Here is a 27,797-nt window from a genome sequence, read left to right on the forward strand (position 1 = left end):
ATCATTTCTCATCGTTGGGGCCAAAGTTGGATGATTGATACATTTACATTTGTTCAAGTGTGACAGTGTTGGATTAACACACGGAGGCTGCACATGTGCAGGGCCCAACAGTTTGTGCCACTGTCCCACTGTTCAGTTTACAAATCATTATTCAAATCTCACTTTATGTTTGAGATAAAACCTGAGCTTTGATGAGATGATGACCAGTCTCACGTGTTTTCGTTTTTCCCAGGTGATTCCTGACTGGAAGGACCAGGAGTGGGATAAAGAAAAACCGGAGTCATACGCCGGGATCTTCCACTTCCAGTTCTGGCGGTTTGGTGAGTGGGTGGACGTGGTGATCGATGACCGGCTGCCCACGGTGAACGGAGAGCTGGTGTACTGCCACTCCAATGACAGCAACGAGTTCTGGAGCGCACTGGTGGAGAAGGCCTACGCCAAGTAAGCACATCCACCAAGTGTGTGTGTGTGTGTATGTGTGTGTGTTTGTGTGTGTGTGTGTGTGTGTGTGTGTGTGTGTGTATGTGTGTGTGTGTGTGTGTGTGTGTGTGTGTGTGTGTGTGTGTGTGTGTGTGTATGAGTGTGTGTGTGTGTGTGTGAATGAATAATAATGTAACAGACCTACATGTTCACGTTATAACCATCAGTCTTAGTGTCTGTCGGTGTGGCATAGTGAACAACTCGGCATACTACAATACCCATGAGCCTTGGCAAACATTGCTATAGAAAAGAAGAAGAATTGAACAAGAGGCCAGATTAACTTATATTCAGACATACTGTAAGTCTAGAGACTTTCGTTTTGGCATTTTTACATACATTTTTTTTTGAGTAGAGAAAATTCATTTTTCAGTGCATTCACAATGGGCGGGGGTTTAATGAAACAACGTTAATGTATGTAATATTTTGTTATGATGATGATATATATGCTTGTTCCTCATGATGACTAACTGGATTTGACAGAGAAGAACTTCGATTTATGGATGTGGAGCGCAGCCAATAATAAAAGGATTTCTATACGTTTTTGATTGAGTCACAAACAGAAAATCGTTTGTTTCTCTGTTGTTTCTACTTTTATGTGTGTCTGCTGGGGTGAAACTACAACGGTGAGTCACTTTAAATGTTGCCGCAGCAAGGAATTGTGGGACAGCATTATCTCCTTTCCTTTTGTAAAGGAAGCTCCAGTGTTTCCTCTGCTAAAGGGGGTAAGATAGGAAGATAGGAAACACTTTAAAAGCCTTTCTACTCATCCATGCTTCTGTCTCTCCTTTCCCGCAGGATGACGTTTGATGATTTTATCATTAACTTCACAGACCTCATCCTGTGTCGTCTCATCAATACGTCCTACCTGAGTCTCCATAAGACCTGGGAGGAAGCTGTGATGCGGGGCTCCTGGCGTCGCCATGACGACCCACTTCTCAACCGAGCCGGGGGCTGCACCAACAACAAGCAGTCCTTCCTCCAGAACCCACAGGTTTTATTCATAGACAAAAGTTTGCACTTTGTGATAGTGTCAGCTCTGTTGTGCAAGAAAGAACAGGCTGTAGTAAAACGTGTGTGTTTCTTTTCTCTGTGTTGTAGTACGTGTTCGATGTGAAGAAGCCGGAGGACGAGATCTTGATCTGTCTGAAACTACTCTATGCTTATTATACAGCCTCAGCTAATGTTATGATTATGATTATGATTGTTGTTATTATCATCAGACAGAAAACAGAAGGGTGCTCTCCTCCGGCAGATGTTGAAGGACCTCAGCCGTCTCTTCTTTTTGAGACGGGTGAGGTCCTTTAACATCTGCCGGACGATGCTGAGGATGTTTTATGAGTCTGTGGTGGCCAGCGCCATCCTCTATGCTGTTGTGTGCTGGGGCAGCAGACTGAGGGTGAAGGACGCCAACAGACTTAATAAACTCATCCACAAGGCCAGCCATGTTGTGGGAGGGGAGCTGGAGTCTCTGACAGCAGTGTCAGAGAGGAGAACGTTGCCCAAGATAAGGACAATACTAGACAACTCTTCACACCCTCTCCACCATGTGCTGGTCAGGAGACTCATTCCCCCACGTTGCACCACAGAGCGCCACAGGAAATCATTCCTGCCCGTGGCCATCAGTCTGTTCAACTCTTCCCTCTGAGACTCGATCAGTCAATTGATTGATCCCTGGACAGTTCAGACAAATTCACTGTTTACGGTGACTGGCATGTAAATATTAACTAATTATATAATGTTTATTACTGACAGGGTATATTTTTTATATTTGAATATGGGGGGTTATATTTAGATTTTTATTATTATTATTATTATTATTATTATTATATTTGTATGTGTGGAATGGAGCACTGCAACATAACTATTAATAAAGAATTTCTGATTCTGATAACCTCAGATCCTGCTTCATAGGGAACACAGGCCTCAGGTTGGCAGCAGGTTAAACAACTGATGACATTTCATTGACTTTTACAGAACACAGAAAGAGGTTCAGACTAAATCACAGGTCCAATTTACACCACAGTTTCTGAGGACACAGCATTGGAGTTTAGTCAAGTCAAGCTTATTTCTTTTTAAGTGCTGTGCAAAGGACATTAAAATAAATAGCAGTAAGAAAAACAAAGTGTATTTGCTATTTAAAACGTTGGACGGGAAAATGACTGCGTCGCTCTGTAACAAAGACAAAGACACTGGTGTTTCACTTTGCGCGGGGGTAAGATAGAGCCTTAGGTGATTTTGTTCCAGACAACTTAAACCACAGCAAAACCAATGAGAGAGACAACATAACAACATCTGACTGTAGATAAAGAACAAATACAAGTATCACTTCATCTGTCTCTGTCCGTCTCTCCTGTAGGGAGCTGACTGTAGACGAGCCTCCACAGACCTGCTGGTCAGGGTTGTGTGGTTATCCCTCTCTGGTCACTCAGGTCCACATACTGAGGGCTGACGGACTCGCAGGTCAAGACTCTGATGGAGGTAGGTTTGACTTTTTTCTGAGGAAAGAAAGACACCTTACGGGATATTTGTTTAATGCCATCATCATCTCGCACCACATCCTTTATTTTTTGGTACTTATTTTAAATTCTTTGTGTCACCAATGTTATTTTCTTGCCAGTAGATGGCAGATGACGGTGCTGTAACTCCTTACAGCAAGTTACACAGTCTGACTGTAAAACAGTCGTGATAGCAGACAGCTACAAGGCCTGTATTCATCTGTGTTTGCCATTATTAAAATACTTGGAACATTAATGGAACCTTAACTCTTCTTTAGTCAGTGTGTGTCGCAAACAGTTCTCAGTTTTCTTTAGCATAACCAGTATATAAAGCATATGTACAGTACATTTATACCAATAAAATAAAAAGTAGTCTTTCCCTTTGAATCTCAAAGAGCCACATCTGTCCTCATGCATTGTCCACTGGATAATGACCTCTATACACTGTAAGATTAAAACCTGAAAAATCAACACAAACGCCACACTGCACTGTGCCTGAATGTTTCCTCAGCTCTTTTTAAGCTAACTGTGGGGATGTGATTTGCTTTTGTAGCTTAGACATGGATGATTAACACTAAATGAATCAAGAAATATTAACAATCAATTCATACAGAAAACAGATTCTGACCCAGGGGGCCCATGAACTCTCGGGCCCCTGGTCCTGAGCCCTGTTAGCTTGTTGAGTGATCCATACATGGGTCCAGGTCATGTTAACGGATTGTATTGCTAGGAATTATATATTATTTTATTATGTACAGCTGGAAAGTACTGGCATGAATGTCAATAAATGAATGTATTTATGTGTGTGTGTGTGTGTGTGTGTGTGTGTGTGTGTCGGCTGTCAAGCTGACACAGAGTTGTGTAGATGTGTAAATGTTGTTGTTACGCTCCACCTGAGGGACAAGGGCAATTGCCGTGACAACGACCTCCCTGGTATCCTCACTGTCGCCATACTGAGCAACACTTCGCTCACCAACATCTGAGACAGGCTACCAAACCGTCCGATCAGGGCAGATTCAGCTGAACCAAAGTTTACCAAATGACCAGTTTACCACTAAGTCTTCACCTGTGAGTCTTCACCTGTGAGTCTTTACCTGTGAGGTCAAACGTTCAGCCTGAACACAGGGTTTACGTTTTACAGAATTACTATAGAAAACGACACGTGCAGCAGGAGGTCTGCAGACATCATCAGAGGAAGTAATGACAAATATAAACACAACAAACCTAATTCTTCTCTTCAGTTTCATGTGTCTTTTTATACTGTCTTTTCTATCTAGTCTCAGTGCTTTTATGTTGAAATAAGCTGTACAGATAAACTTTCCTTGCCAAGTAGCAGAACACCGTGTTTAAACACAGAAAGCTACTGGCAGAAATCTTCCATTGTGTCATAATGTTACATAATACATAAAATAAATGACATAATGTTCAGTTTGTGTTGAAACTGTTTTGAAGAGGTGGTGATTCAACTTTATGGTCTTTTGGAGGCTACAGTTTGTGGTGATGTTGAACTGTATAGCATTATACGATATTACATGATTTTATTAGAAATATACAGCTGTAAAGGAGTGACAAAAATGTAAATAAATTCATGAACCTGGTAAATAATTCTTGGCCATATTGTCCCGACTTGGTTTTCAATGAACTTTTCATAATATATTATATATATATATATATATATATATATATATATACTGTTTCTTTGACACCAGGCTGAAAATCTGTGTTCAGCTGCCCTCTCTATTTCAAATGTGTTCCACAATGTTTTAGTTTCAGTAAGGCACTGTTTTCTTAAAAAATGCTGTTTAAATTTCTTTTCAATAGTGTTGGACTGGTTGTTGGTCTCTATGTCCCCTATTTGTACTTCCATCATTAATAATATATCTTATTTTGTTTTACCCATTCAGTGTTTTCTATTTACTGGTTTCTATGGTTTTCTATTTTTTCCTCTGTCACAGTCTGAGTTTGTTGCCTGATGAGCTCTTTTAATAAACTTAGTGCTGACAGTGTGTAGAAGTTCACACTTGTCTTTGGCATGACTTCATTTTTCCTGCACTGATCTGCATTGTGTGAATTAGACTTCGAGCCTCTCCACTGGCCATGAAACAATAAGTGATCTGTAAACTGAGCCTGACTTGAAAGATTGCATGAAAATCTAAGCATGAACTTGTTAGTACTGACATGATATCTTCATTCAGGCAGTCTAATGGCTGACCTTTTTCAGGATAATAGGATCATGGTTCATTTGCAACCTCGTGGCAGCTTGGACAGTTCAGAGTAATTTTTTATTCATCCACTGCTGTGGTGACTTTGTTGTCTTTTGAAGCAGCAGAGTAGTTTTTTTTAAAAGTGTTTTTACCAACACCAAGGAGGTTATGTTTTTACCCCTGTTTGTTTGTTTGTCTGTTTGTTAGCAGGATTATACACAAGGTACTGAACCGATTTGCACCAATCCTGATGGCGGTGAGATCTATGACTTCTTACAATTTGGTGCAGATCCAGATTATAACCTAGATCTGGTAGAAGAAATATTTGACCTTGGTGGAGGCATGTGCTCTACTGAGTGCCATCCTAGTTTCACCTTGTACAGCTCCTTAAGTTGCTGATGCTGATACAATGTTCCTGCCTTGAATCTTTAATGTGTGCATAAAGTCATGAAACAGGAGTGAAACAGAAAGACTTATAGATATGGGTTCCTGTATAACAAAACAGGCCTCTGGCCCATGACATGATGCATTGTACTCCCATAGGTTTGACAAGTTCCTCCCATTTTAACAAAATCTTATGAGTGTAATGACAGACAGAATGTCACTGGAATAAACTACATGAATGAATATCCACATAGCAACAGCAACATTGAAGTTCCTCTGGATTTTAATGTCTTTAGAAAAGAGCTTGAACAATAATATTTCAATTTACAGGCATTTCTTCAGCCAGGTAAAGAACAGGATAACTTCTCCACAGAAAATGTAACACATAGGACAAAGATATTTGCCTGTAGGGCAGAATATCACATTACTTCAATGTCTCGTGTTTATGTTATCCATTTTTTCTAGATTTATTCATGTGGTTATGTATTTAATGATCCATACATCCATTAGCTATACCGCTCATCCTTGAGGGTCTCAGGAGCAGGAGCCCATAGTCTCCACAGCGGCCAGTCGAAGACACGGTTGCCATGGTACTTGGCTGCAGTTTCCCGGATGTATTGTTTTCCCCAGTCCAACATGGCGTCGGGGAAGTGAGACTTCGGCTAATGTCACACAGTTTGCCCAAAGTTGGTCCGCCTCTGCTCTTTTCAACAGGGGAAAGTTTATTTCCACGCCGCGGTGGCAGCAGAACAAGTTTTCCTGGGAGTTTCTGGGTGAGTAGGCTCATTGCCTCTAATTATTGTAGTAAAGGAGTGTTGTGCACTAGCTTGTGGCGCGTCCCTGCTCCCTGTTTAGCTGCTAACAGTGGCTAGCGTTAGCTGCTATGAGGTCTGGCCAGACTAGGGTTGAGGAGATCTCAGACCGTTTCTGTTTGCTCTGTGTGTGTATGTGTTATGGGGAGGAAACCTTACAGTTAGATGTAAATCATGTTGTTTTCAAAGTATGGTCAGAATACAAGTTGGTGGCAAATCACTTTTGAAAGTTGTTGAACATTTAAAAGCCGCAGGTCTCAACACCTAACCGAGCTAATTTTACGTTAGGGCTGTTGCCTTGCTAAGACACTCTAAGCTCGCTGGACGGCTTAATGGCAAATTCAGGAGACAACCTGGTTCTGGTAACATTGGCTTTTCTTATCTGCCTGCCAGCCATCGTGAAACACCCTGACCAGGGTTGCCTCTTTGCCATTCTCTGAGTGATATTTCAGTGCGTATATACCAGTAAGTTTAATTACGAACATACTGAATTTTCATTTTCACCTGTGAAGCAGAAACGGGCTTGTGTGTCTCATCCTTTACTGTCAGGGCAGACTGAAGGAGGAAAAAGGATATTGTCTGTCTAGAAGTTTATTAAGTTTCTTTCTCCCCTCCTTGACCCCACTTTTTTATTGAACAAGTAATTTCTCCTCATCCACTGATCTTTCATGTCTTTCCTCCCTCTTCCCTTCTCTATGTGGAGGAGAGATTTTGCGTGCAGTTACTCAGTCAGCAAGGTTGTGCGATTAGTGCTGGGCACACCACACATTCCTGGGATGCCAGAGCTGTATGGAGGGGTCACTCTTCTCCCTCACATACAAACCATACCCCAGCAGCGAGCACTCTTATCAAATGCAACCCCCACAACTACATCATGCTCTGCAAGTTTTTTCAGATTGTATAACTGTATGAGGAAGCAACTGAGTGTCAGGTTCACCACGAGCCACTGTCAGGTGACAAAAATTGCACTGACAGATCAGCATAATATATGTATTAGCAGATTTCAGCTTTGAAAAGTTGTATTGTTGTTAGGTAACATTACTTATTACTTATTTTTAAAATTAGCAACAAAGTGAGGAATGGACCTTGGGCAACAAGGCCACTTAAGGATGGAGTTGGTAGCACTAATTTAGTTGGTTGTTTAAATGTGAATCTCTAGAAAGAGGGTCGAAAAGAGGTAAAAATTAAATGAATCAAACAATAAAAATAGGATGGTGGGTTAAACACCTCCTTCCATTTATAAATATATTCAAACCAGATGTTTGATGAACCAAATCCATGTCTGTCATGGTCATATAAGCATTAAATATTTGGTTGCCCACTGTCAAACAACATAATAGGTTAAAAGAGTCTACTAGGGATGCCGGCTATGCCTTCAAATTAAATTGGTAAATGAGTATTAGGCTGCATGTTGCTGTTCGTTTTTTCCTTTTACTACATTTTGCTCAGGGTATTGTGATGTTTTGCATTAGTCAGGACTTCTATAGCCATATTCTTGTACTCTCATCCAGACAGGAGGCTTCAATTAGCTCTCTGCTCCCCTTCCTGCTATCTAGTAACAGTAACACAGTGAAGGGATCTGTGGTACCCTGGATGCTGCACAATGGACCTGAATGAAAAAGGCTTTTTCCTCTCTAATCAGTTCAGCTGGTCCTCAAAAATGTACTTGAACCTAAAGCAGACAACAAAATGGTTGAGGTCCCAAAAGTTTAGGTGCAACAGAACACCCAACCGGATAAAGACAAGGAGAGTTAGGTCTCAGTTATACCTGCTTGTGGACACAAACACGGACAGCCCTGGACACCATGGACGCATTGTTGTTCTCAACATGACGGACACATTTCATACATGCACAGTAGATTGTTGTGTAGGTATTCCGCACATGCACACTGTGAATCAAATCAAAATGGCTTCATCCATGCAAGAAGAATTACAACAGATTTGGTGGTATTTGTAAGTGGAATTGTAGAGGTGAGGGCAGCGGCAGGCCTCCTCACAAACGCAACGTCCATGTTTGTTTTCCAGTTCATGCGCAGTTCATACCCAGTGGAGCACATGCACAGTTGGTGCCCTTGTGGTGTAGTGGTTGCAAGGACATAACAAATTGGTGGATACATGGACATTCTCACATGCCTGCCGATTTTAGACAGTGACCATCGGTTTCACCGGCTGAAATGACACCTGTTGCTGGCAGGTTTTATCAGCTGTGGCTAATTAATAGTAAACAAATAGGTGACAAATAAGGGTTGGGAAAAGGGGCAATTCAGAAATCTTTTAAAAGCATGCATAATGTTTGTTAAAATGTACATCGTGTTGGCCTCATGTCATTGGAATGACATTTGAACCATTTTTTTTTTTTTTACAAAAGGTAAGAGTGAATCTGTCAAATGGTGTAACCACAAAAGGATGAGAAATATTGAATATTTTATCCACCTAGAGTGTATGTAAGTGTACACATAAAAATAATGACTTGCTATAGTAATAATTATTATAATAATAGTAATGATAATTGCTTAATTTTTATAATATCATGTCTGAAATATGTTTATTCATTCAATATGATGATGAAAATTAGTTGTAACTCTAGTTTTCTGTGATTTATATCTATATTTGCAGTTGCAGTTACCCTCCCATCATTTTCTTCAGTTTTGTACTGTCCTCTTTGTGTCCTTGTTGGTTGAGTTTATGCTGTAGTGGATGAGCAAGCATGGAAACATTAAAAGTCTCATCTTTCTCCTGGTATCAGATTTCAGAGAAAAAGATGGCATTGGCTTAAAAATAAGGGAGGATGTACTGTGTGTCTGTATGTGTGTGTGTGTGAGAGAGAGAGAGTCCAGTGATATGGGTCAGAGTGAAGAGAAGAGGGAGAGAGAGAAAAGATGAAAGTGAATACTTTGTTCTCTGTGTGCAGGTACAGTAGGTCTGAGTGTTTGTTGAGAGTCCAGAGAGAGTGAAGGGAGGAGGCCAGGTGCTGGACTAACACTGAGCCAGATTCAGCCAAAGGCTATCGGCTATCAGTCAGACAGCCAAATCTGTAGAGAAAAAACAGCAGTGGAGCACTGAAAGTAAAAACCCCTGACTCACCTCATATTAGGGTAGTGATGAAGAAAACGTTTTGGAAAAGAGAGCGAGAGGAACTTTCTGGTTGAACATTCCTTTTATTCTAGTTATGTTTTATTCTTGACAAGATTTAAAACAACACTTATTAAGGTATTTTTATCAGCGAGAAAGAAGAGAAGTTAACAGAAATCCGCTAAAGTTGCTCATTGACTTATTAAAAATGATCCACGACATTGCCTTTAGAATTCAACCCCTTGAGATAAAAAACTTAAAAGTGCCTAAAAACAGAGGATCAAGCTTAGCTGACTGGAAACTGATTAATTGAGCTCTTGGTGGGGAAGAGAAGGGATAGAACAAAAAGAAAAAACACACTAAGGGTCATATCAGACCCGACATTATGATGTTTCCCTGCAACAGGGAGAAAGGGCCAGGCTTATTGCCTTAGAGGAAAAAAAAATCCTCTCTGGAATGACTGCAGCAGCCAACATCAACACAACCCTCTAGGTGCTCAGGAACAGAGGCAAGAACACCGTATGAATAAAAAAAATATTCAATATCTTAACAATAACAGGTCTATTTTTGAGAGTTTCAACCACCAAGTTAGGGTTTTAGGCCAGCATTGTGTAAACTGTATAGAGAGTTAAAAATATTATGAAAAAAATCAGAAGAATTTGGTTGGCTTATCTGTCATTAAAGCCACATTTTGGCAAAAAATTTTGTTTCCTTTTTTTTTTTACATTTCTTGCTCAAGCATTTTGGTTAAAGAAATCTTAAAGCAAACTATTCCTCTTTGTTGTTTCTGTCATCATACTTAAATTCTGACAAAGATCTCACCAATTATGTTATTCAACCAGCTATGGGGCAGTATATCTCTTGCTTTGATATAAATCATTGAGACTCAACAGAATTTCGAAGATTTCTGTATTTTTTTTAAACCCACATGTTAATGTGCTAAATCATTAGTATTTAATGCAGACATTTTTTATCTCTTGTTCTGACAATGACTTGAAAATGACTTGACAAAACCTGATATTTAGTTTAGAGTTGAATCGATTAGTCCATTTATCAGTTGACAGAAAATAAACTATTTTGATAATTGATTGTTCATTTAATTTTTAACTTTCTCTATTTCTAGTTTCCCAGATGTAAATTGGATATATTTTGATTTATAGACCAAATGATTAATTGATTAATGAAGAAGCAGCAGAAGCAGATTAATCAATAATGAAAATAATTGTCACAGTGCTAAATTGCTTCCACTGCTGGTAATTGTTTTACCCACCAGTGGGGCCTTGTATAATAGTACAGTGTTTGCTCAGGCTAAACTCAGTGTTGTCCTTCCCTGTGTGTTTCTTTCTTTGAACACAGGAACAGAGTGAGGAGTTTTGTTCTTGTGTTTGCATGTACAGTTGTTTTAATTTTCAGCTGAAAAATCAAGCTTGGGCCTGCAACTCCCTGGTGATATGGAGCTTTCACAAACACACACAATACAAAGAGAGTTCTGGATGGTGGCTGCATTTCACCGTAGTTGTACTGGTGTTGCAATGCTAGAGAATGGTGGTATGTTATAGGGGTAGGTGAAACAAGAGAAAAACAGCTGCTTTTTTGTTTGTTTTTGTTTTTGTTTTGCATTCTCATAACACTCAAAGATTCTGGATGACACGAGCAAGACTGTTATTGAAGTTCTCTGTATGTAAATAAATTCAGGTTTTTATTCTAAGGAGCTTAAAATTGAATCAGGATCCACCATCATTTATCCCTTTAAGTGCTGTTAAACAATCTTTAAGATTAATGAAAGATAAAAAAAATGCTTATTTATTTTTAGAGAAAGTTGTAGTTTTCCTTAATCTAGTCTAGTTCAAATGTTTTTTGGCATGAAAATGTCCAGATTTTGAATAGTTATAGTCACAAGCCTTCACTTGCTCATGGACACCACAGCAGTAGCTGTTAAGGAAGGAGAATAGTGTTTATCAGTCAGCCTGAGTAACATTCACCAGTCTGCTGTATTTGGCAGAAGTTGTTGGAGACAGTGAATCTCAGACCACATGATGGCGTGATGACTGGCCTCACTAATGACAGGGGAGATTGATGTGATGTTTGACTTCTTCACAACAACATCACCTCATTGTCTCTGTTTTCGACAACATGCCATCACCATGTTGGTGCTACAGCTGGTGGCTGGTGCTACATTGAATCATGTTTCTACAGTGTCCTTGGATATTGAACATAACAATGGTAACTTATATTTATGAAACCAACATGTAATGGTGAGAGTAGTTGAGTACAAAGTAATGTGTCACCTTACTGTCAACTGGAGTCTGAGTTTGAGATCAGATTGTACAGATCTTATCTGCTGGTATTAATTTAAAATCCTTGGATGTATGGACTTAAGAACACATGAAAACATTCAGGATTTTTCCTGTCTCAACATGATGCCTAGGCCTCAGTGTGGTGAGTGGGCAGCAAGGAGAGGTTGAAGCCTCTCCTTACCTCATAATAATAATGTTAATAGCCTGCAGCTCTTTGCCCAACCACTTTACTCTTTTAACATCAGTGTATCCCCTACCATCAAAATTAGTGCAGGGGTCACCCACTAATCTCGTCCTGCCACTCAAGTGAATGGGAAAGTGATCTCAGACATTAGGAGCCCACTGAAAGTCATGTCTTTTATGCAGACTTTTACTGCGATAGGCCTCGAACTGTTTTAATTTTTATTTTAAATACAAAATTGGTCCAGAGTTGCGTTCTTTGTCTCTGATTTATTTGATGAAATTGTTACTATGTGATACAGTGATTTGACATATAGACTATCAGGCTCAATTTTGGATACTTTGTCTTGGTTGTCTCAAAACCATTTTTAAGCTGAAAGTGTCGCAGTGCGTCATATGACGCATGTCAACTGCCATCCCTATCACAAATAGAAAGTGTCGTGCTGCAGCTCGCCAAAAGCACCAGGTCCAGGACAATGTGCAGGACAATGTGCAGATATTAACCTATATTAACCTATATTATATTAACCCTTGTATAGATCTTTATATTGTTCAAAGTCCACCAGTAGTCTCTCCTCATCCATTATACACACAAGAGACAGCAAGAGGTGAGGAGAGAGAGCGGTCGAGCTCCATTGGGAGCTGGGAAGTACATAACAGCCTTTTCTCGAGAAAAAAAGGCAATTTTTCAGGGGTGGTGTGGCTCGAAATAGGACATATGCAGGGGCGGTGCATTGATGTGCACCCAGCTGCCACCGGTGTGGAGGTTGTACATAGAAAATAATCAAGGCGGCTGTTTTGACGTGTGCTGTTCGGTGGTGGTGTGTTTTAAGCTTCAGTGTGTGTTTTTTTTTTTTCATCTTGCACCAGTAGCTGTTCTCAAACTCATTATAGAGCAGAAGATAATATCTTTGCGTATGCATTGCTTTGTGCCCTTCATCTCTCTCTTTTCAATTGTTTTTTGAGGTGAATTATAACATCCCATTCATCTTTGAACTTGTAGGTAGCTCATCAACTTCTTTATAGTGAACTTGACCAAAATATTTTTGTGTATCAGTCTGTAAGCACAAGGCAAGCAAAGCTCCAAAGGTCCTGTGTACAGTCAAACTAGCTGGTGTTCCCTGTGTGTGTATGTGCTGAAAGTTAGCTTGTGTGTGCTCTATGTACTGCCCTCTCTGCTGTCTTTATCATTGACCTTTCCACATTCCACAACCTGCCTCTGGAAGTCAGCCCTTATTGGCTGCAACACTGCATGCTTTGTTTGAACTCAAGCTTGGGATTGGCAGGTTTGTGTGTTTCTGGCTCTGATACATTGAGTGGATCTGTTCCTGCTGTATTTTTACTCTCAAAGGAATGTCATCAAGCCTTTTCCTTAGTGAAGCTAACACCTTGTAGTCTCTTAGGGAGTAGATAATTAAACAAATAAACAAATTTTACAGTACTCACTTTGGCTAGCTTTGATAAGGAACTCTTATTATTAACTGATCAGCTGTGTTTTGATGTTAAGTTTTATGATTAAAGTGGAATATGGAGGATTATAAAATTTTAAAGCAACAGGTTTATTCATTTAGTTACCAATCCTCTTTCATTAGACAGAAATTACTTTTGCAATGTTTGTAATGTTTGTCAGTTGTTAGTATGTATCATGTAAATTTTGTTTTATTGTGGAATCCACTCCCAGTAAAAAAAAAAATATGTAGATTGGCAACACTTCCAGCACCATGAGCAACAAAGTGGGACACACAGTCAAAAATCAATTAATTTTTCCCAGAAGGCAGCATTAAAGTATGTGATTAAAACAACAATGCTGACACGATTCCTTGGTCAGTTTTCTGATTTTTATGATGATGTGTTTTGTCATTTTCCCTTGATCGACTATCTTTGTGACTTTGGTGATGAATCTGTTAATATTGGCAAGCAGACATGATATTTCACAACAACCTGCCTTGATCACATTGCTAAAAACAGCAATAATTTGAACCATACTGTTAGAGCTTGTTTTGCCAACGTGAGTCATATTGTCATGTGACAGAAGCAAACAATGCACTTGAAGAGTTAATTGTCATTAGCCTAAATTACTTACTCAAGATGTAACAAATAAGTCAGACAACTTGATAAATAATTTTGGCCTTGGTATCCCTACCAGTTTTCTTTGACTATGGTATTAAAGTAGTCTTAAAAACTCTTAAATATAGCCTTATTTGGCTAATAGTGCAGAGACCCAGATTATTGTAAAGTGAATATGTTCAGGTTTTGAACCATTGAACAAAAGAAAACATCTGAAAAGAAAAATCATAAAATTGTGTTTGGGTCATATTTCACTATTTTGTAACATTTTATAGACATTTTAACAATCAATCATGAAATTAATCAACAGATTAATTGATAATGAAAATAGTTGTATCCCTAAAATCAACCCAGGAAAATGAATTGCAATAGTCAAAGCCACATCACCTGACAGGTAACAGGTAACAATACACACATGTAAAGGCAGGTACATAATGTGTGATATGGGATAGCCAGTAAGAGTGAGGGAATGGTTTTGGGCTCCTTTGATAACCTGGTTATATTTATTCATAACTTCTCATGGGACATAATGTTAAAAGACCCTTGCTAACCTCCCCCCCCCCTCCCTCTCGCTCGCTCGCTCACTCACTCTTTCTCTCTCCCTCTCTCTCTCTCTCTCTCTCTCTCTCTCTCTCTCTCTCTCCCTCTCTCACCCGGTGACGTCATGATACTGGGCCGCGTTTTGCTGAAACCATAGGAATGCGACACACTTTGTATTTACAGCCCAGTGCTGCAACGCTTTGTGTTGTTCTGTATATTTTGTGTTTGTACTAACGTTATCTGTAACCGTCGTCGTTTCAGTTTTTTTAAGAAGACGTAACGACGCTTTCGACGGTTTAAACAAGTTTCATTTCTTCGCGGAAACAACTTTGTTGCTGCAGGGAGTCTGTTTTTTTTTCCTTGTCCTCAGCTGCGTTTCCGACATGAGATCAGGTGGATAGTGTGTTGCTGCTGGCTAAAAGAGTACCTGGGACTAAAAGTGAGTGAAGTAAGTTTTAACCACACTTAAATCGCTTATACTTAACTCCCTGTGTTGTCGTTTGTTAAGTTAAAGGTGTAAGTTAAAACTTCGGGCGGTCTGTGCTGCGGTGCTGGGACAGCGAAAGAGCCCTTTGCCGCTGCATGGTACCGGCTCCACTCGACTCGACTCGACTCTACTCTACTCGCCTTAAAGTTAATCTGGGCCACAAAACAAAACTCTGTTGTTGAAATCTCACAGCACGGATTAACCGTGAGTCAGAAAAAAACATAATAACGTTATTGTTTGCCTTGTGTGAAGGGGGTAGCAAGCAACCGAGCAGCGAGAGAGCGACACAGACAGCCCTGCTGGAGTGCTGGGAACTGACTATGAGTGTCTCTTTCAGCTCGCCTCCCTCCTCTCCGTCTCTATTGCCATTCAAACGTCTCACTGACTGCTCATATTTGTGACTGTCAAGACAGCTGTTGGCCTGAGCTATCCGGGTCATCTGTCTCTCTTTGCACAAGTGTTGGTGACACATGTAGATGAATGGGAGAACAGGTTTTGGTAGTGATTTACTCTTACCCTGTGTCCTTGTGTTTAAACTGAGTTAGGAAGTTGGGTACTTGTGCTCTTATGTCCAGGAAGTCTGTTTCATGGATCTTATTATTGTACTTATTTAACAAAAGGACTTCTGAAAGTCTGAGATAAGCATCGAGAGGATGGTGCTGCCAGTGCTCAATACTTTCTCTGATTTTTTTTAGAGGTTGTTCAATTGAAGCTTGGAAGAATATGGTGTAGGTATTTCAAAGATAGTTGTTATTGGATCCAATATCAAGACAGTAAAATATGTGGATTCAGTAAATTGTCACAAATCAGTCTTTTTCCATTGAGTAATGTACAAAACACTCAGGTGGATACTTTGCTATAAAGCAAATACGTAAATTCTCTTGCAAAACTTACATTTTTAGTTTGTTGAAAATTCTGTCTCTGAGATTTAGGTCTCATAATGAATTTATGAAAAACTTAGGTGTTAGGTGTTGAAACATAAATCTGAATGAATCTGATAAGGGATAGATGGGATTCAGTAAAATGCTATCAAATATAAATCTCAGTAAGTTGCAGTTATTGGTATTACACAATAAGGTAACTGTTATTGATATTTGGAAGACTTCCTCGCCCATATCGGTTGCCATGAGTGTCTTGATTTCTGGCTGGTCCTAAGTGATTATTATCTTTCCAGAATATACTATGGGCTAATGTGTGCAGATCGTAATCACTCCTTCAAAATGTAAACATCAAACATTTTTAGTATTTCACTTCTTCGGTCATGAGATGAGCCTTTGATATGCAGTCCTACCCTGATGTCTAACATGAAAGAGTGATATCATTAAAAGACCAGGTTCTAACACTATGAAATGTGGCTGTAACATGGGCTCCTTTTGTTGGCAAGCTGTGTAAGGCAGGACTCTGGATGACCAGAAGTATAATCTATAGGTGTGCTGTTCTGTTTGACCTGATCTTGATGTTCTTCTGTGTGTATCTTGAAATCTTGACTGACATCTGTTGTTACATGTGAAATCTTATAACGTCAACATCAGCTGACTATTGGCTGGTCGATGTTTCATGTCATGGGAACTTAAGTAAGTGTAACAACTAGTTCTGCATCTTAACTGCCTCATTTACTTTAATAGTAGACAGCAGGATCACTGTGTAATATAGAGGCTTAGAGTGTCACACATACAGTGTTATGAACAGGCTGATGTTCATTAGGTCAGTCAGTAGCTCCAAGGTCGCACAGTGTTCAGTATGTTTGCATAGTACTTCATAAGTCTGGGAACCACTGGTAGAGACGTGCTGTCCTCTTGTGTGTGTTTGTGTGTTTGCAGTAGTGAAAGAACAGGCTATTAATTATTGCCCTAACTCAGCATCATCAAGCTAATACAAGAGCACCACAACAACAATGGTAACCTGAATACCACTGTCTGTTTTTTGGCATCTCACTTTTTAAATCTGTGTGTCATTGAAGAGCTAATACCTGTGCACTTGTTTCTTAGCTTTAGTGAACTCCACCTCCAGAGACTACTTAGATAAAATGTACTCTATATTAATTAAGCGTGAGAAATTGCCATCTGACAAACACTGGTAGGGTTTTTTGCCTTGGCAGGCAGTTTTGTGCACTCTACCAGTTGCTTTGGCAGATTATCAGCCATCATTTAGATGCTATTTATTACCTCAAATATGAACGTGGTTGACTGTAAAATTTTGGGATTTAACACTGATTCTGGTCTGTATGTAAATGAGGGTTTCTGTGCCTTAAGTATACTTATTCACAAGGTCCAGTTTTGCTTTTGACAAAGGACCTTGTAAATGTCCTCCAACTTGTGATAATTGAATAAAAGTGTTCAGAATAATGAGGTTAAGAGTCAGTATTTAGTCAATGTTGTGGTTTGAGACATCAAAAGTTGTAATAGAGGTATTCTGAAAATATGTGCTTTTACATGGATGGGATGATTTGCTCTGCAAGCACTACACTGGCTGGTCTTGACAGACTTGGTTTTTGCTGATATGTCATCAATCAACTACAAGCTAACAAGTAATTACATGGTTTATTTGCCTTGTTATAAGTTGGTGTAATAAGGTAAAATCCTCCAAGCCATCACGTAAATGATAATAATATTTTGGCTTTTTGAAGCGTGAAGTTACATCGGCCCTCTGAACCAACGAAAGGAAGATAGTTATGTAAGGTATGTCTCAATGGAGCCACAGACAGAAAATCATTAGTGTGGAGAGAGAAAATGTGTGCTGCATGCTCTTGATGTTGTGGCTGATGCTGATCACATGTTTTCAAAGTAATGGTCTCATTCCCAACTTTATGATGAGGTGGAGCTAATATGATGGAACGGTTTAGAATTGCTTTCTGGGATTAACAAGCAGAATCAAAAAGCATGTTGCCTGATAAATTCACAGCCCTTGTAAATTTGGATCTGTTCCCCATTCACCACCGTTTCATACCCAACTGTGTCATTGCAGCTAAACAGTGTTGTGACTGATGGTGTCTTTCTGAGTGCGGACCACCCATGTACAACACTTGAATCAGGCCAGAGGACAGCAGCTTCATCCAGAGCTCATCAGCCTGGCTCTGGCCCACTGGCCAGACAGGCTTTCTCACTGTTCAGCCAGGCATATGTGAGCAGCAGTGGAGCAATGCAAGGAGAGAGACTGTGAGAGAGAGGTTGAGTTTAGGAGAGAGGAGGGAGAAGAAGAGCAGAAAGAGAGCTTGAGGGGAACGGTGGGGGTAGAGGGAGACAGAGAAAAGCTACATTGAGGGGTGGGGGAGTGATGATGATGAGAGAGTGATGGGAGGGAGGGGAAAACACAGGGAAGTTATAACTACAGTGATTGTTGTGTTCAAGGAGGGATCTGCTTGTTTTGGTCTATGAGAGGAGGGGCTCTTTTATTGCTTCTGGTTTACTCTGTGTGTGAGAGTATTAACACTGTTTGAGTGGGTGGCAGGGTGCAGCAGTGTAGGTCTTCTACTGTTTTAGCCACAGGTCAAACGCTCAAAAAGATTTTTCTCTATGTGACCATATCCCATTTGTATCAAAACCAACACCAACCTATCACTGACTTAATCTTGCTCATGTCAGTTAATTTGGTTAATACTTTCCCCAATGTGTGCGTTCATGAACTGTCCCCTAAAAAAAAGTACCTTGTGTTCAGTCACGTGACTCTGCCCTGTCTAACTAACGTTGGTCTCAGTCACTCAAAGCCAAGCTGGCGATATGGCTGACATGTTACTAGTGTTACTACTGAGCCTCAGGCTATGTCCCCACTGATTCCTTTAGTGTTAAAACAACACTTATGCCTGGTGTCAACACTACTCCAGGTTTTTGAGGCTCTAAAACAGAGACTTTAGGAAACACTGCTGGCCCCGTTTTAGTATAAAAACCCTTGGATTGCTCCGCTGATCTGGACAGACAGAAACTCAGTCTTTTGGAAACGTTGACACAGATACCTGCCTCGCCCTCTGGTTTGATCTTAACAGTCATAACTATGACAGCAGTAAAGGTACATGGATCACAAGCAAAGGTAACACCACCAAGTGGAGCACAATCACATTACTGAAAATGAAGAGTGCATGGCTCAAAGAAAGAGAGAGACAGAGAAGCGCCAAATTAATTGTTCATCAATCATAATCAAGGTAAAGGTTTGAAATAATCATGATATTGATTTGAAGTCATATCACCCAGAAATATTCAAAAGTATTAAATTAATTTAAATTCACAGTGTAAAAAGACTACAGAATGGTTTACTGTTGCCTTTTATTCTTTAAAGAAGTAGATTGTTCCCAGTAGACTACTTTACCTGAGATCAAACTGGTTGCATCATCACAACTCAGCTTCATTTGTAGGTTATATTTCTGGAAATTTCTGTCTGAACTGGCATGTAAAAGATCTTAACAGGTCTTAAAACTCAGAAACTGGACATGCAGAAACCTATAATCAACCCTGAGAGTGATTATAGGTCTCTGCATCTCTGAGTGAGTACATGGTTTGTGTGTTTGCTGTCTGAGCCACAGTTAATTCCATTTATATGTTTCCATTTAATTCACTGAGTCAGTCAGCATTTCATAGAAACATTAAATAAAACAAATCTAATGGTCATGAAGGGCAGGCACCTGTTGCTCCCATTCTCCTGTGTCACACAGCACTTTCTGTTTTATGATGGAATGGAATATACAGGGGAGTATGGGCAGCTGAGCACAAGGGCTGTCTGGGTTGGGGGTGGGTGACTGTACACCTGCTGCAGCTGTTAATCACTCACCTTATCTTTAACACCTGTTCAACTCTAAATGTCAATCTAAAGCTGCTGTGATTTGGGAAAGTAAATCATGAAGAAGATGATAAGTGTTGTTCTTACAGTAATTATTCTATTTTGACCATGTCTATATTTGACACATCTTTTAATTTTTATAAATTTGGTATTTATATATTTTAAGTAGTAATAATCTTCAGGCACAAATAATGAACATTACTTTAGTAATCTACTCTCTACTCTGTATCATTCTCGTATTTTAATAGCATGCTAGGCTGGATAGTACCACAAACTTGTACCCTGCTGGTTTCATTTTCTTCACATCGCTGTTATTATTCCCTCACACTGCATGTGATTTTATCTTCGATTGAGTGAGCTACATCTAACTGCACATCCAGACGCATTTTGTCTTGTAAAGCCCTCCATTTACACCCACACAGTATTATTTATTGATACTACAAACGTTCAGTCAGGTGCTTGCCACCCAGTAAATAAAGTTCTCTCTCAAATTAAATGGGGTCTTTGTGGTCAGAGCTCTATAATCTGTTTGCTGTCTGTCACTTGGCCATTGTTTCTTGGCTCTTGCCAGTGAAAGTAAAATCTTGTTTTTCACCCACATTCTTTTAACTCAGAGTTTCAGATATCTTTAGCTGCAGCTAAAAGCTCAGGATTTGAAAGCCACAATACTCCATGATTCACAGCCAGACCACTGTCTGTGAGTATGAGACGCTCAGTGTCATTCTCAATCCCCACATGACAATTTTTCGTACTGATTTAGGGTCTGTTGAAGCTCCTTGTGCTTTCAATAAGATATTATGACTTAAGCCATTAACTTACAGCCACAACTGTTCCCATCTTGCCAATAGTAATTATAGGGTGCATGTGTATATTGGTTTATGTAGGATGATAATACCGCCAGCCACCTCCTCCAGTCATGATTAATTTCATCCTAGTAACAGCAGTTACTATCCGTGTTCCAGGGTTCAGATGCATCGATGGACTGTATTGCTGTCTCAGTTGAGCACTAATGATAGGCCTGAAGTGATTTATGTGCTTCTTCCCTGTTGTCGCCAGACTCATTATGACTTGAATGAGGCATTTGTCACTAGTGTTGTAACCTTGCTGTTATGAAAAAGTTTTGCTAATGGCAATAAAACTCAGGCCTGGTAGCTGGGTGGAGTCGGACCCTGTTTTTTTCAGAGAAATAACTGAAGATGTATCTTAATGTGGACCTAATACACTGCTACTGTAGCTTGGCCTTTTATAGAGGCATAATATTAATAGATAAACATTTGATTTGATGTATTTTAAACATGTCTGCGCTGACAAGTGCTGATAGTTTGTTTTATTCACCAAACATTTGAGGATGACAGTGATCACAACATTTGGTAAAATTATGGGGGTATTGTGTCATTTTTAAAAATGTGCCTGTCAGTAGGGGCTGATTGCTTGACCTGCATTGGTCAAATCTGGATGTGCAAAATTACCCATTACAGAAACACACTGTACAGAGGTACGGAGCCCTTTGGGGCCAGTGGGGGAAAAAGATGTGTAGGTTCTGGGTTTAGAAATCTGTGCACACAATTTGTAGGTCGTGCACTCAGATTTGTATACTGTGCCCTCAGTTTCTTGCGTCCTAATGACTTGGTTTGCAAGTTACAAGCACAAAAATACAACACTACACTATGAAAGCTGTGAAACGTCCAATGCATAACACATTATAACACAAGATGTGTCCTGAAAGACGGAGAGACATACAGGCAGAGATCCCTCCATCTGTAGTGAGATTCTGTAGTGTCCTCAAATGACAAAAAAATTACATTTTAAAGTAGAGAAATGTGTAAGTAAAGCTTATAGGTATGTGATAAATACACCATGTCTAAGGTATGGGTTGTGCTGTTTTCTTCCATTGTAACCACTCTGATTTGTGCAAATAAGTGTTTGGGCACTTTGTGTATCTCCTCTGTAACTGCAACATGACTGTATAAATGTAAAAAAAATTGTAATTGGATTAGGATGTATGATACTGTGTACCAATTTATGTCTTACACTGTCTTGCTGGCTTTGCACCTTGCAATAACAATCAAAGTAGTCTGTATATCTGTGTACACATACGATAAATGTCCATATTGGTAATATATCCTGACTTCTTTGTGCTGTTTAGATTGTGTTGAAGTTCTGTGTTGGTGCTATTGAGGCTGCGTTTTTGGCAGTGAAACTCACTTTTCTCAGTGTGTTCCTGGGCGGGTCCTGCTCGACTTGAAACACTCCTGCTGTGAAAGGCTCTATTAACACTGCAGACAGCAAGCTTGGCAGCATGACTCATGCCCTCTAACTTATGACCCACCCAAATCGCCCTCTCACTCAGCTCACCCACTCATCATCCTCCTGTCCCTTTCTGGTACTCACATCCCTGCATTTGTTTCATTACCTTGTTTTTAATCAATTCTTTTCAAGAGTTGAGGGGCTGAGTTGTTGTTGACACTGTATTTTGTAGAAAAACAAGAAGAGATGACTGTAGCAGAATTTAGCAGGCCAACTCCACCATCTCACTCGACGCACCCTCTCTCCTCAGGTGCACAGCAGGGTCTGGTTCTGCTTATAACACACTGACCAACAGCAAGTCTTTGTTTGACTACTGGGAGTGTCTCTTTTGTTACCCACTGACTTCAAGGTTGAGAGGGAGACTAACAGTTTTGTGTGAAATACAGAATTTGTAAAACTTAAAATTTCTACTTTTTGTCGACTTTTTCACAGCAAACATTTTAACTTGTTGTAGTAGGAGAAGTACAGGTGTAACTAATGACGTTAATGATTGTTCCATCCCAGCAAGACATGACAGTATGACAGCAAGCTAGCATGCACTGTACTGGGACCCTTAAACCAAATAAGCTGAGTGGTATTCAGCCATGATTAACTGCTTTTAACGTGCTTTTCTTACTGTGACATATCATCTGTGAAAAAAGGCCCATACAAACGAGGTGTTGACTCATTTTGATGAAACTTTTTTAGGCTCTACCTTGTGGTTGTGTTGTATTGGACTGTGGTATTCCATGTGTCTGGTTGACATTCAGTATATGGAGGAGCAAAAATATTAATAATGGTGTTCTTTTGGTTGGGCCCAACAGCACCACAACTTGGAATCCAAGCTCTGTTGAACCCATCAAATATCACCTTGTCCTCAAAGGAAAATGTCACCAGGCCTTACGTGTAGATAACAAGCCTGGGAAAGTTCTCAGACACATCCTCCCACTTTCACATCAGAATTATTTTTAAATAAAGCCATGTACAGAAGAGTGTATCCATCTGTTCTATGTAGCAGAAAGTGAATTGTCAACAGCAGACTGAACTGCAGTTTGTTTGTTGTGTACATGGGCAGTATACACTTGATATAGTAGTATTATACGGCACAGAGTGACACCTGAACTATGATATTCACAGTGTGGTTGAGACAGTGAGAAAAGCAGCTAGTGATGATGATGAAATGTCTCATTGAAGATGCTACTCTGATGTTTAGTCTATTGCTTTGAAGGAGTTCTTGCATGGATTATTATCCCACACCAGGGCGGCTGTGTTATTATGCCCATTAGGAAATGCTGGAGCAGGAGCAGTTTTCCTGTTATTAATAATGGGAGACAAGCAGTGAGATTGTTGTTGAGCCTGTTGATGACCTCCAGCCAAAGGTCACAGCTGGTAAAATGTCACTAGGCTGATTAATGCTCAGAGGGCGGACATAAGCCAGTCAGTTGATACTTTATTTGCTGAAACACACAGATGCATAAAAACACAAACCATTTTTATCATTGTGATGTGAGTTTTGCAAATAAGCACTCGATTGTTTTATGGTTTTTACTATGCCAAGACAAAGGACCTTGATACAGGAGACTGCTGTTCGTTTCCCCCTTTAAAAACTGATAGTCAATGTTGTTGTTCTGTAATCCATGTCCATTTCACAACTTTAACTGTGTGTTGTTATTGTAACCATGACAACAAAGGTCTGGCATGCCTGCCACTGTTATCAGAGGGTAGGGAAAATGACCCATGTGGTCATGTAGGATAGGATAGTAAAAACAATAATTGAATGTTTTGCAGAGTTTCTGAAGTCGCTGTCTATACCTGTCTGCAACCTTTTGTGAATGCATGTGTGGTATGTTTTACATATGCCACTTGGAAGCTTTACATTTGCATTTTTTCTTTGGTCTTCCCTGCTAACCCTCTTCTTTTTCCTCCTTTCTCCCTGCAGGTCTGATGCTAGGCTGCAGCTGCTTCAGCCACCATCATGTTCACCAAAAAGAAGAAGTCTCGTATCCAGATCTCAGCTCCATCCAACTTTGAGCATCGCGTACACACAGACTTTGACGAGCAGGAGCAGAAGTTTGTCGGGTTGCCGCGACAATGGCAGTCGCTCATCGAAGACACAGCCAAAAGGCCCAAACCCTTCATCGATGTCACTGTCATCACTACTGTAGAGCCACGCAAGGTGGGATGCTTGAAAATTAAATCAGCAAACAAGTAGTGAGCAAAGGAAAATTATGCATATTTAAAAATTTGATGGGAATGTTATGTTTTATGTTTATTTGTCTGTGAATTTTGGTCGCTAGACCTAGCTGCATTTTGAATTTTAATTACAACTTCAGATTTACCACAGCATGGTCACTGCAGTGCGTTGGTCTTCAAAAGCCACATCTAGGTAAACAGTCAAGTTGAGTCTTTTTTACCATGTTACTATTTAACTTGGTGACGCTAATTAAGTCTTAGCTGCAGCTGTCATAGCACAGAATCACAGAAGTTTTACAAAACTGCAAAAATTGACTTTAAGTAGATACTTTGACTAGTGACAAAAACAAGAATATTCAAATTTGAGTACAGAGTAACTAACAAGTCCATTCACAGTTTTACAAGCCATTTGAAAATCCATACAGAATCCTAAAATAGTGAGTGTGTTGTTATGTTAGGACCTCCCATCCTGTCGCCCATTATTAACTGTTTTTTTTTTCTCCAAAAAAAAAATCTTCAGACAATCGTACGTGGCAACAAGATGGGAGCAGACGGCTCTCTGACCTGGTTGCTAGATGAGTTTGACACCATGTCTGTGACTCGCTCCAACTCCCTGCGACGAGGCAGCCCTCCCATCCAACCTCGCAGGGACTCCAGCTCTTCAGGAGGAGGAGGGCAGGAGAATGGAGATCCTCACCACAGACACTATTCGCACCAAGACAGACTAGACAGGTAAGGAATTAAACTGCTTCTCCAGGTGGAGTAAAGACACAGATTTTGATCTAAAATATATAACTTGAATTATTTAATAATCATGTATGTATCTCTGCCTGTTGTTGTGCAACATCATTTTATGATGGACCCAGGAGCAAAGCACAGTTTTTATCGATACAAGCCCATGGTCTGTTACCCCACAAGCATCTGTACTGATGTATGCATCACTTTGGTTCTCAGAGACCGACCCAGACCAGAACACCAGAGCGGCGGTGACCCCCGCCACGGTCAGCGTGCTGTCCGCCCTCCCCAGAGGGATGAGGGACACCAGGGTCGGCCCCAGCAGCAGCCCCGGGGCCAAGAGCCCAGCAGGGCCCCCAGGGACAGACCAGGCTCTGGCCCTCCCCCTCCCCCTCACAGAGACAGAGAGCCAAGGGACCGGGACCAGGTACGAACTGAAGATGAACCCTGTGTCAAAGATGAAACCAGCCTTGCAACCTATTTATTCATATCTATTCATTATAATATTTGTTATTTTAACATTGCTGTTCATGGGATTCACATAGTTCTCTGTCCTGCAGTCATTGTCTTCTAGACCATTATATTAAGTCTTAGCCTTGTTTGTATTTATCAGTCATATTGATATGTCCTTACTCTAAATGAAATAGCAGGTAATGATTTTGTAGTCATTAAAAAATGAGTGCGGGCGGGCTTGTACATTTTAATTGTATGAGTATCTTGAATTTTCTTTAATTTGACATTATAGCATTAAATCCTCCCTGTAGTTGTTGACCACTTACCTTTATTCTTCTGTCCATTTTTCTTTGCAAACTTCACAATAATCCCTCCATCTCTGACCCATCCCTGCCTCTTCTCAGGAGCAGGTGGTTCGCAGGGATCAACCTGGTGATCACAGGCCAAAGTCAAGCTACATGACACGGGATGGCAGCCCTCAATCTCCCAGGGACAAGAGGCCTCTCTCTGGGCCCAACATCCACACCCCAAACCTGCCAGTAACAGAGGGGGTGATGAAGACTGCCCAACAGACCACACGGCCATTTAACACCTACCCAAGGACAGACAGTGAGGGCGGGCGCAGCCCCACAGGACAGGTAAGGACAGCAGCATGAACAGAAAGACAGGCAGACTGAGAGAAAAAAGGTACAAATTAAGCCACTGGCTGATGGATGATAACTGTTATCACCTTGCTCTTTGTTCTCCAGATTTAGCCACTTCTGTCCTGTTTCTCCCTGCTGAAAGCTGTTAGTGATGCTTGTGTGATAACGTCAAGAGTAATGCAGTTCAAATACAGTTTTGTTTTTTTTTTTTTTACTACTTTGTGCAAAGTGCTTTACAGAATTATGTAATAATAAAAAAATTAAACCGTTGAAACAGTGTTTCCATTTTAGTTTTACAGTTAATCTAAGATTTTCCCATACATTTATATTGTAGTAACTACCCTTTTATATCTCGGTGTATTAGGCCATTGCAGGCAATTTAGCAAATTTGCCTTTTAATTAGTCTTTATTAGGCAAAGATTTCTATCTGGTAATTTTATCCATAAAGTCCCTAAATTGAGAAAATTACTATATTAGAATTTAAAACAACATATTCTGTGATAGAAGATTAAATCCATATTGCATCCTCATTATATGTAAATATTTTTGATGGTATAACTTATTAAGACATAACAGTTTCTTCTTTTTTATTAAACTTGCGATGACATTCTTCTGTCTCCGTCCAGCCGATTCGACACCATGAATCTTCTCCTCAAAATGGCCCCTCTTGTGGCTCCACCCGAGGTTCCTCCAGCTCCAAGCCCCCTGTAAGCCACCCACACCCTCATCACACCTCCCACCCCAGCCTGACCCCTGAGACCAACCAGCATCCACACACTCCTCACCCCAACGTTCCAGCTCCACGGCCCCCTGTGCCCTCTGGGCCACCAGCGTCAGGTGCTCCATCCCAGGGCCGCTCACCACAGAGGGAGCCCCAGAGGGTTTCCCATGAGCAGTTCAGAGCGGCACTACAGATGGTGGTGGATCCTGGGGATCCACGGACCTACCTGGACCACTACATTAAGATAGGTGAGGGGTCCACGGGGATTGTGTGTATAGCCACAGTGAAGACCACAGGGAAACTGGTTGCTGTGAAGAAGATGGACCTGAGGAAACAACAGCGCAGAGAACTCCTCTTCAACGAGGTAAGAGTTCATGATGTAGTTGATTCTGTTTGGTAGAGACACAGCGATTCAAAGTAACTCAGTGTCCAAACACACTGAATGTGGTAATAACATGCAACGCTTGATGATTTGAGGACTGCACAGCAGACAGCAAATTGGATTCTTTACTGCACTTACTTCTGTGTTTTAGTACTGTTAATAGTTTTTAATTTTGTTGTATTTCTTCTTCCTTGGCTTCTTAAGTACAAGTAATTGATTAATTTCTATTTACAGTTAATTTGTACCACTGACAGCTGAATAGTATAATGAATCTATCTGAGTAATTTTTGAGTGTTTGATTTTATGTCATCAGAACTCTTAAGTTGTGTTTTTCCCACTGGAAAAGAGATTTTCTTTTGTCCCAATGAGCCATTTACCTCCTTAAATGTATGTTAATACCATAAGTGGCCACTTTATTAGGTTTTCAATCTAACACAATTCAATGCCTTTAATTCTACCCTTACAAAGTTTATAACGTTTCGTTTTTTTGTTGACATTGGAAAGGTGATTATATGTTTATTACCAAGGACATAGTTAAAGATACTTGAATCAATTATATCGAGAGGTGTTTCTATATTTTGTCCCCTCTACTAACATA

General features: G+C 40.2%; 1 protein-coding gene across 2 annotated transcripts in view; it reads left to right on the forward strand.

Moving 5' to 3' along the window:
- Positions 1-6,210: 6,210 nt before the first annotated feature.
- LOC111216861 (serine/threonine-protein kinase PAK 4-like) overlaps positions 6,211-27,797 on the forward strand; it is a 34,287-nt gene continuing 12,700 nt past the window's right edge. The window contains exons 1-6 of one of the 2 annotated variants that reach the window (XM_022738493.1): positions 6,211-6,336; positions 24,011-24,247; positions 24,785-24,996; positions 25,219-25,426; positions 25,857-26,090; positions 26,723-27,181. In XM_022738493.1, coding sequence (XP_022594214.1) covers positions 24,047-24,247; positions 24,785-24,996; positions 25,219-25,426; positions 25,857-26,090; positions 26,723-27,181 — 1,314 coding nt within the window. In that variant the 5' untranslated portion in view covers positions 6,211-6,336; positions 24,011-24,046. Of the gene's footprint in view, positions 6,337-14,785; positions 14,971-24,010; positions 24,248-24,784; positions 24,997-25,218; positions 25,427-25,856; positions 26,091-26,722; positions 27,182-27,797 lie in introns of those variants that run through there. The other variant, XM_022738494.1, reaches the window with a different exon arrangement.

Source organism: Seriola dumerili, unplaced genomic scaffold (genome assembly GCF_002260705.1).
Source record: "Seriola dumerili isolate Sdu_G_001 unplaced genomic scaffold, Sdu_1.0 BDQW01000036.1, whole genome shotgun sequence".
NCBI lineage: Eukaryota > Metazoa > Chordata > Actinopteri > Carangiformes > Carangidae > Seriola > Seriola dumerili.